The sequence below is a fragment of the Cyprinus carpio genome, chromosome B15 (assembly GCF_018340385.1).
Source record: "Cyprinus carpio isolate SPL01 chromosome B15, ASM1834038v1, whole genome shotgun sequence".
Classification (NCBI taxonomy): domain Eukaryota; kingdom Metazoa; phylum Chordata; class Actinopteri; order Cypriniformes; family Cyprinidae; genus Cyprinus; species Cyprinus carpio.
Window position 1 is genome coordinate 3,271,174 of NC_056611.1, and position 11,123 is coordinate 3,282,296.

An 11,123-nucleotide genomic window follows, 5' to 3' on the forward strand; every position below is an offset into this window, starting at 1 on the left:
GTGTCAGGTTTCAAAAATTGTGTGACAAGTAAAGATTTTATGTGTAAGCCGTTGAAAAAAGCTGTAAAACCATGAAAACAGTACTGAATAAGAACTGGCTCTGGATTCCCAGCCCTACTCATGTGCTGTATTAAGGCCCCGATACACTTTAAACTAAATCGAAGGACAAACTGGACAAACTCTAACTGCTCAAACTGTTCGTTTCGGCAGTTAGAAACAGCTCAGCAAAGCAAACTTTCTGGGGGAGTTCATTTTGGCTCCTAAACACCTTTGAGGTACCGTTGGTCCGTGGTGATAACGCAATTGGTGGGTGTGTTCTGGAACTCCACCTTCTTTGACTTGGGTCGTTTCTCATTCAACAGAAGGCAGGCAGCAAGAGAACAACATCTCCAAGTCACTAGCAACATAAATACTCTATTTCGAATAGCTGAGCTGCACAAATATATCCACACCTGTACGATCGCTCGAGGGAGACTTAAAAGATTCAGAGAAAGCATTTAATTCTTAGAAAAAAATTGCAAAGAAGTTTGGTACTGACGACCCAGAGTTATGCAAAAAGTGACGTAGAGAAACATCAGATGCAAGTTTTCCAAAGACATGAAAAGAATGAAAGGAAAGAGTAAAGATTAAAAGATAGCAAGTACCAGATACATGTTTCAAATGCTGCTGCTGCTGCTGCTGTTGTTCTTTCCATAAGCGAATTTAAAAGGTATACAATAAATGAAATGCCACAGGAACATACAATAAGAAACCTTTGTTTTTATCAAATCATGACACCACATAAAATATAAGTGTAATAATTTATCCAGTTTAATAAAACAAATGAACACTAATAAAATAAAATAACAAACACACTCCCAATATTTTTTTCCACATCATGCTAAAGTTTTCAGACTATGAGACATTCACACTTAAAGGACTGATTGTGGAATTGGAAAGGTTCTTTTGAATTGCAAACTTGACTCTGAACTGCTGCTAATCATTATTCTTTTGTCTATAATATTCTGACCATCGGTACCCATCTCACACCTAGATACACCGTCATTGCATCTTTATTGTGTTTAGTGTTGGAAAGTTCGGAAACAGTATACCATCGCTCAGCCTTTTCGAACTTCTTTTTGCCCCCAAACGAAGAATGAAAACGACCTTTGTCTGAAGTATAGCGGGGCCTTTACAGTCAAACCAGAGCATTGTGTGAGGAAAAGACTGAAACAAAAGTTATTTTTTGTGAAAATTGTCTTCTCAGACTGGCTCTCAAATATTTTTCATGTTCAAACATTACAAACAATCATGAGACAAGCAGTGTTTAACATTCTGGCCGTCTGTGCGTCTCTCTTTTCTCACAGCTATTCCCTGATGTTCTCCTGCTGGCTGTTGAGCCCGAAGGACAGGCCGAGCTTCGAGATCTTGCGCTGCGAACTCGAGAAGGTCCTGGAAGATCTTCCGAGCCAAGACCCAGATGAAATACTCTATGTCAATATGGAGGAGACCTCCGGAGAGCTTGGGGCCGTGGGGGGCCGTGATCCCATAATGGGGGTCCCGTGTGCTCTCGGGGCCCTGAAGGGTTCGGGCTCAGTGGCCACCGTGGAAGTGCACCACCCCAGCCGCTACGTGATCTGCCCCCAGCATGAGAACCAGCGCCTCCTCAGTGCCGACTCCATGGAGAGTCTGAGCCTGACGGGGCCCGTGCCCACCCCGCTGCTCCAGCCCTCGTCCTGCTCCACCCCAGTGCCACCCTCTGAAGGACCGTCCCCGGAGGACAGAGACGAGAGGAAGAGAGCGCTGTGGCAGTGACGACGCTGTCATGGCTGAAAGGGACCTATACTGCCTCTTGTGGAGAGCTGAGCTATTGCTCCTGCCCCATCATTTTGCACAGACACGCCACACACTCCATCAGACATTCAGTCAGTTATGTCTTTGTTTATGCTTTTCAGACAAATGTTTCCTTTTCATTCCAAATTGTCCTTTATGTTCAGTGTGGGAATCATGAGAAATCAAATTGATCGTAGTTTCTATAGTTACACTCAGTCATGACCAGAAACAATGTACTAATTTTCCAGCAAAAAGTCATTATGTGTCCCTGCAGCACAGAAGCAGTCATCAGTAGCACAGGTATATCTGTAGCAATAGACAACAATACATTGTATGAGTCACAATTATACATTTCTCTTTTATGACAAAAATCATTAGGATATTAAGTAAAGATCATGTTCCATGAAGATATTTAGTAAATGTCCTACTGTAAATATATCAAAACTTAATTTTTGATTAGTAATATGCATTGCTAAGAACTTCATTTGAACAACTTTAAAGATGATTTTCTCAATATTTAGATTTTTTTTGCTCCCTCAGATTCCAGATTTTCAAATAGTTGTATCTCAGACAAATATTGTCCTCCTAACAAACCATACATCAATGGAGAGATTATTTATTCAGCTTTAAAAAAATCAGATAAAAAAAAAGACCCTTATGACTGGTTTTGTGGTCCAGGGTCACATTTGTATGTCCATATTAACAAATGATGTGTGCAGCACCAAGCTAAAATATTGCAGATATATTGAAGTGTATTTAGTGGTGTTTACTTACTGTTGATCTTACTAATGTGGGGTTCACACTGCATCAACAGTTTTGTGGAAAGTGCTGACAAATGCCTAAAACTGCAAAAAGTCCTGCGTCCTGCAGTGTGAAATTAGTTTTTACTGGAAATGGCATCGCCAATGACCTACAACCAATCACACAACAGCAACTAGACGGTACTAGACTGACTTTAAAATCGTGCAGCGTGTTCCCGGCATTAGTACGGCTTGTTTAGGAGGTGTATTTATAAGACATTTAGTTTATGAAAGGTAAGAGACATGGGAGTGGGCTTTTTTTTTTAATTGGGCCAGAAAGCAAGCACCAAGAACTCCTTAGTAAACACATGGCATTACCCTAACAACTACTGCACAGAAGGCTGTTTTGCAGTGATGCAGTTGAAGAACAAATTGTGTTTCTCCGAGTCCCTTTCAGTGATCAGTTCTCTCGTCTTAGAGTGAAGATCTTTAATAATCTGAAGAACCCTTTTCCACTATAAAGACCCTCTTGTTCAATGGAAAGATTCCACTGATTTTAAAGGTTCTTAATGGATCCATGACTGTCCATAAACAACCTCATTTTTAAGAGTGTGTTTGCAGTGGCAGGGCTATGGAAATGAGCAACAAACCTAAAATCATGTCGCATACTTTTATCTCATTACTCGGCACACCTCCTGCAGTCTTATGTGACTGATATCAGTCGGCTGGAATCTGACCGCTTAAAGCCCCTTTTCTGTAAGGTCTAAGTTCAAAGTAAAGTTAGCTTTCTGCTGATATTAATCACACAATATATTCATCATCAGCTCAAGAGATGCTTGGATTTACAATGACCAGTGACACAAAGGTCAGATAAAGGGAATGCCTCAAACTAGCTTGACGCTATCAGTCTCCAGAATGGGACAGAACTGGTCAAAGTCTGAATCTGTTTCTGTTCTAGGAGACATTTTACTCACTCAAGTCTCCTGACCAGCATCTTTATCCAAAGAAACACATGGAGGATGACCATAGTATTCTGTGTTCGGTCTAACATGTCAATCAAATGCTCAGTGATCATGTCATTTGTTCATGTGTGAGACCTAGAGACACACTCTAGCTAACCTCCAGGTGTATGCGTACAGTTTTTATAACTCTGAGGTTTTCTGAATCAGCAGGGCTTTTAACATTGATTTGAGACCGATTTTGTGGTTTCTTTTAAGGTTTTGAGGAGTAGAAAGGGCAGTAGACTAGACTAAGCTGTGTAAGGCTACACATTTAACAGGTCTTTGCTCATCGGAGGCCCTGCCCCAGACTCAAGCACAGTATTTTTTCGTGATCTTAAGGTTTTTTTTTTTTTAAATTTTTGTACATTTTATATTTTGCACTAATCATTTTTATCATTGTATTGTTTGTATTTCTTTGTTTATGCATTTTCTTTTTTACCTGACGTGTATTTTTAGACAATAAAATGATGTACATTTACCATGATATAATAATGTATGATAATATTAAAAAGTCTGTTTCGAAACAATTTCAAATACAGATGACATTTTAGCTGATTGTTATTTTAAAATTCTTTTCAAATATTTTTAGCATTCTAAATATGGTCATTAGTTAAAATCATTTCTTCCAAAACAGCCTTTAATCTAATCTGAAATTTAAATCACTGAAATAGACACTTTGAAACAAAATTATTTTACATCATAGAACCAATCTTTGGAAAATATTTGGTATGTAAAATATTAAATATTTTGATATTTTTTTGTAATGTGGTACTAAGATTGGTTGAGGTACATAAATATATGACAGATGTAACTGTATATTAAATTGTTAATGAGCCACAATGCTTTAGATACATGCAGCGTTGGATGACAAATGATATACTGTATAAATGATGTTCAGGTGTACCAGTGCTCAGTTGGAATCATCTGTGATGGACATTTCTGCTCTCTGCACACATGAAAGATTGAAGACCAGAATGAACATGACAGCCCCCCTACAAAATGTTGTGTCAGTCACCTTGTGTGGATATTTGCATGTTCACATGTCTTTCAATCACTGTTTTTCATGATGAGAATCTCTGTGTGTTTAAACGTGGATTTGAAGTGTCTCAGCTGACCTCAGTTGAACCGGACAAATTCAGCTGCACCACTTTTGCATGTGATATTTCGGTGCGAAAACCTGCATCTTCTGTATGTAATATTACATATTATTTTGCCTGACAGTAAATCAGCCAGTGATGATCAAATGATGGAGAAGAGCGTCATAATTCATCCAGGTGTGCAGTGTAATAATGCTATTCATTCAAAGCGAAGTTTTGTATTTTCTATTGACAGAAGTAAAAATATTATTTTTATCAAAATATTAATTCATAGACAGAAGCACACTTCAAAGTGCCTTTGAAAGCCAGTATGTTGCCATAAATTGGCTCAGTTTATAGTGCCCAAGTGTTTAGCTTTAGGTTTATATGTCTAATGTTGTCTAGATAACATCAGTGTCATTATTGTGATTTTGATATGCTTTGTATTAAAATAAATACTACCTGCACAGTTGATGATTTTTTTTTAATTTATTTATGTGATTTGTTGAGATTACAGTTAAATGTTACATTAAAAAATAGACTAAATTTGGACTAAATTTGAAAACGACTCACCGACATTAATCACAACTCTAATGAAAATACATTGCTTTGGTTAAATAATTTGTAAACAGTTTGGAAAGCAAATTAATAACTGGCCTAATGAATATAGAAAAACAGAAAAGACTAGAATTTTAAAGAAATACTATATATTATATATATTTAAAATAAGAAACCACTAATGTCTTAATATTTGAAATGTATCACTTGAAGAACTACTTGCTTATAATATCCCAAACAGAACCATGCCTTATTCAATTATCAATCCTTTATAATTAATCTAGAACGCGGCAGCAAGATTCATTTTTAATGAGCCAAAAAGAATGCACGTCACACCTCTGTTTATCAATTTGCACTGACAGCCAATAGCTGCTCGCATAAAATTCACAGCATTACTGTTTGCATACAAAACCACCACTGGCTCTGCACCTCATTCATTACTTCAGACTTATGTGCCTCTAGAAGCTTGTGTTCTGCAAGTGAACATCGCTTTATTGTTCATCCCAAAGAAGCACAAAGTCACTTTCACAGACTTTTAAATTAAATGTTCCTCCTGGAGGAATGACCTGCCCAACTCAATCCCAGCAGCTGAGTCCTTAGCCATCTTCAAGAATCGGCTTAAAACACATCTCTTACATCTTTATTTGACCCTCTAACTCTAGCATTCTCTCCACTCTCTATTCTAATTCTATTTATAAAAAAAAAAAAAAAAAACTCGCTACATGTAATGCGTTAAGCTAACTGAGACTTGTTATAGCACTTGTATATCATTGCTCTTTTGTTGTTTTTGATTGCTTCTATTGTTCTCATTTGTAAGTCGCTTTGGACAAAAGCATCTGCTAAATGTAAATGTAAATTTAAGTCTATAACGTGTCGGCAGTAAATAAAACTTGCAAATGCACTTGTGTCTGTTATATGCCTTGTGAGCAATACCTGTGCAAAACCCGTGCTCACTTTTCATTCAGATTTTGAGAATTTCAGATGTAATATGATTCACTTTAAATCTGATGAGGTCAAGCAGAGCCGGATAGAATTCCTCATCATAAAACCATAGATCATAAACCACTGAATTCTAAAAGGTTAAATTAACAGACAAACCTTGAATCCAGTGTCAGTATGCCATTTTACATACAGTACATTTAGCATCAGTGAGGGGACATACACCCTGACCAATACATGACAAAGCTGAAGGATGGATGTGTAACGAAACTGTTCTTTCAATGAAGACTTCTCGCTGTCACTAGAGGTTGTCCGTTCAGCAATCAATATCATGACATAAAATTAGAAGAATTTCTGCACACCCCAAAACAATTCAAATCAAATCACTGTTACGTCTACAGTACATTTTATTTATATAGACTGTTTCGAAGCAGCATCACAGTGATAAACAGGACAAAACATTTTCGGCGTAATTAGAATAATAGCTGTTGGCTAAAAAGAAGCTATTTGTTACTTGTATTGCTCATTACAGCTCTTAAGTGGTGAACTGTCCTGCAGTTATTTCATTTTCAGGCATCCGCATGCTTTTAGTCTTTTGGTGTGCTAACTGTAAAGAAGTACACAGCTGTTTTCACTCATGTGGTGATAAGCTGTATATTTATTTTGTATCTGTTCGCTGGCCTGAAAGCCAAATTTTCACATTCACACAAAAATAAAGAGCACTCCAGACACATGCAAATTCTTCAAAACATTCAGTTCTCTCCTGTCTCCTCTATCCAACTTCACCTTTTTCCACCTCTTTAACAACTGATATTTTTGCCATTTTTTTCCCAGACACAAACTACAACCATCAGTAGTTACTGTAGTTCTCAGCTCCACACACACAAGAACTCAGACCAGCCACATCCACTGCTAAAATTCCCCTCTTCTCCTTCTGCCAAGCAATCTCTCCTACACTCTTACCAGCACTCACACATCATCAACACATCTCTCCTCACAGACACCTTACTCACTGCATTCAAGCAGGCTCTGTAACCCCACTGCTCAAGAAAGCTACATTAAACACTTCACTTACAAATGGCTACAGACCTGTCTCTCTCCTTCCATTCATAGCAAAAACCCTTGAAAGAGTTGTTTTCAACCAGATATCATTGTTTCTCTCACAGAACAACAAACTGGACACTAACCAGTCTGGTTCACGAGTGGCCGTTCAACTGAGACTGCGCTACTGTCAGTCACGGAAGCCCTGCGGATTGCAAAAGCTGATTCTGAATCATCAGTTCTTATTCTGCTGGATCTATCTGCTGCTTTTGACACTGTCAATCATCAGATCCTCCTGTCTGCTCTCATCACTGGCCATCACAAAGATTACACTTAGCTGGTTTGAATCCTATCTCACTGGTAAATCTTTCAGGGTAGCCGGGGATGGGGAGGCATTCAAAGCACATCAGCTGGTCACTGGAGTTCCTCAGGGATCAGTTCTTGGACCCCTCCTCTTCACTACAGGCTCTGATATACTTCAAATGAAATCGAAGAATGAACTGATGTGATGTCATTTCAAACAAAATACAGCCAAAACAAAGTTCATTTTGTGTTCGTTTTGGGAGTTCGAAACGGCTTGCCAAAGTGAACTTTCCGGAAAAGTTAGTTCCTGTTGCTATGACCAGAAGCTTTTAACAAAGAAATGCTTGCCGTTTTCTCCATTTTTCTTGTGTTTATTTTGTTACTCAGAGGAAAGCCAAAGGCACATACTTACATGTTCATTTAAACATTGCTTATATCAGAGTGGGATGGATGTTCGATAACAGTATTAGTGTCTGGAATATCAGGCTGCCTGGCGGACATTCAGGCATGGATGAAGGAACATTATCTGCAGCTCAACCTTTTTTTTTGTCTCTTTGTGAAGTTATCATCTATTTGTGTGAATGGATTACTCACCCTTGGGGATTGTACAGTCATCAGTCTACAGAGGCGGTTCTTAATCCTGGTCCTCTCGATCCCCCGATCTGCACACTTTGTATTACCACTTCAGGGGTTTGTTCCATTCGACCGTAAGCCATAAGTGCCATGCAAAGTGGACATCACAGGATATTCTGCCATGATTCCAGGTCGAAAGAAGCATATATGTTCCATTCAAAGGGTCTTGAAGTGTGCGAGACGTGACTTCTATGCAAATCTCATGATTACAGTTAAATAACCCTTCACACTTCTGGAGCAAGTTGTCTGTGTGTGAAGAAGCTGCAGACAGTGGTGTTCCACAAATCTGCGCTGTAAAAAAATGCTGTAGTTTCTTCAGCAAAATTTTACAGAATATTACTGTTTAAACATTTTACAAGATGCATCTGTAATTCGCAATGCATTATGGGTCAAATAAGGTTTTACAGTTGTTAACAGTATTTTCCATGTCAACTGTAATTCATTTACAAGAAGCAAGTGTTGTCACTGTAGCTCCTGCTTTTTGCACTAGCTTACTGTAGTGTGGCATTATGGGATTGCGTGCGCATCATTCAAATCTGAAATCCAGCCGACTGGAGCACCGAGAACGATTGAAGATTAGAGGCTTTATTCATAATTCCTGGTAAATTCACTTAATTTTACTTAAGAAATATATCCTTTTATATGTATTTAAGTTAATGTATAAGCGATATCATGTCACAAAAGCCTCCTATCATGGCATTTAGACAAGTGGCCTTGGTAACTTCTGTGCAGTAAACTAGAAATTGCTATCATGGCATAATTAGGACAAATTCTGCATTTTTCTCATTTTGGCAGTTAAATTTTCTTATTGAGAGCATTTAAAGTAGTGTTTACCTTACTTTTAACGTAAAGACCATAGCAATGATTTCATTAGTAACTACTATCTGTCGAAATAACTGACAAACAGCAAAATATGTGAAATTTCATTAGTTCAACTGTCCCATATTGACGTGACGCCTTACTATAATAACTACATGTAAATGAGTAATTGTGTATATTCTGTAGTTGTTCTCGACATTAAAGCTCGTCTGAGCCATTCTTAAGTGAAAGACATGTTTATATGCCCGACTGGACAAGTTAGCCTGATTAAACTTTGAGTGAAAAAAAATAAATAAAAAAAACTAAGGAAGCATTGAACCGCGATTCTGATTATATTAACGTTACATTCAACATCAAAACAGGCTTAACGGCACACATAAACTCACGGAAGATCAACTGTTGAGTTTATTTATAACATATGATATAAGTAGCATAACAAGTGAGCTGTTTTGAGTATCACGTTTGCAAATACATAGTTCAATAAACAATTAGTTAACAAGTTACTTGTTAACAAGGTACAGTTTTACAACGTAATGTTATAATTTAATTTATTGATAAATTGTAAGAGTTTGTTTATTTTAAAATATATGCCTTTTTGGGTGTTCATTTTGGTCTCATTTATGTAAATGCATTTAAAGAAATCACAAGATTATTTTCTTTATTTCTTGTAGGTGCAAAGATGTGGAGAAATGTTTGATGCTTCAAGACTCTGAAGCTGATTATATTCGGTAATGTATTAATTATTTAAATCATTTGATAAACTTGTAATTTAGATTACTCTTTGCAGAGAGAAACGCTCATATAAGGAGTTCCACCATTGTCTACGTCATTAAATCCACAATCTAAAAAAAAAAAACAGCCAAAACTTGTACCAATCAGGATGTAAGATTTTCGGCACAGAAATTCTCGTCATTCGTCCAAATTATTTTTTAAAACTTTGGCCATGTTTAGCATGAAAATCCATCTCTAACACTGTGAACAACTCTGAATACATGAAACACCTTTGTAGCCCCCCTTTAAGTTACTGTGTATGTATTTATGCATGTGCATGTGTATGTACTGTATGCTATCACATGTACTTATGATTGAAGCTTTGTTTATGTACTTTCTCCTTGTTCACTCTATTATTTTTGTATTGGGAGTTATTATTTGTAAAGTCTTTACTTGTGATTTAATGTTTTATGGGATGTATATCCTTGTTTAATTTTATTGCTCTGTAATCTGATATTGTTATGGAGCAAGCAAGACGAGAGGCATGCAGATCCATTTGCAAAGCTTATATTAAAAGATGTGGTCATACAACAGGCAAGGGTCAGAAAATGGCACACAGGTATATAGAGGGCAAGACAAAAGAGTAATCCAGAGATAGGCATGCATTAAACGATGGCAAACGTAATCCAGATGGTGAGACAAACGGGTAATCCACAAACAGGCAAGAGTCCAAGCAAGGTGTAAACAGAGCCTGAAACAGCAAGACGAATGGATAATTCAAGACAGGCTAAAGTCCAAGGCAGGCAGAGAACAGACAGGACGAAGCAAACTGGCTAGGATCAAGACACAGATGAATGAGGCAATAAACACGACTAAACTAGACTTAGACTCAGAAAAACACTGAATGGCTCTGTAATGTAGCTCTCAGCCAACCAGCGATAAGTGCTAACAATACTCAGCGTGGGTGTTATATAGGGTGTGTGTGATTGGCTGCAGGTGAGTCCATAATCAGTGCAATGTAACATGGGGAATGTAGTCCAGAGTGACACGTAACTGTCTGTGAAGTGTGGGAGTCAATGTAATGAGAGGGTGACCTCTGGTGGCGAGTGGATGGAAGACCATGGACAGGATTTGTGACAGATATGTTGCTCGTATTCTATTTGTGCATTTCTTTCATAAAAAAAGATTTTCGGATTCTGTAGTGTCTCACATACATTAGGCTTTTGCGCTTCCCTTTAAATTATGAAATGCTTTGGCATAACATTTTTCTTTGTTTCATCATACCCAGGTAATGATTGTAAACTTAGGTTCATTGATTTAAATGACGTATCTGTGATAAACTGTACAACAATTTTGTGCTATGGGCACTGCCATTGATACAGGCTACACTACTATTTGAAGCTTTCGCTTTTCAAATGCAGAAGTGTGATAAAGGCCTATAATGAATAACCTTGAACCCTCAAGAGAACATCCCTTAAAGCTGTGGAAGG

At 37.7% G+C, this 11,123-nt stretch overlaps 1 protein-coding gene across 1 annotated transcript in view; it reads left to right on the forward strand.

Annotated features, from left to right (window-relative positions):
* Nucleotides 1-2,053, forward strand: part of LOC109093148 (tyrosine-protein kinase receptor UFO-like) — a 54,268-nt gene extending 52,215 nt beyond the window's left edge. The window contains exon 20 of the mRNA XM_042738927.1: nucleotides 1,347-2,053. Coding sequence (XP_042594861.1) covers nucleotides 1,347-1,794 — 448 coding nt within the window. The 3' untranslated portion in view covers nucleotides 1,795-2,053. The remainder of the gene's footprint in view (nucleotides 1-1,346) is intronic.
* The last annotated feature ends 9,070 nt before the right edge of the window (nucleotides 2,054-11,123 follow it).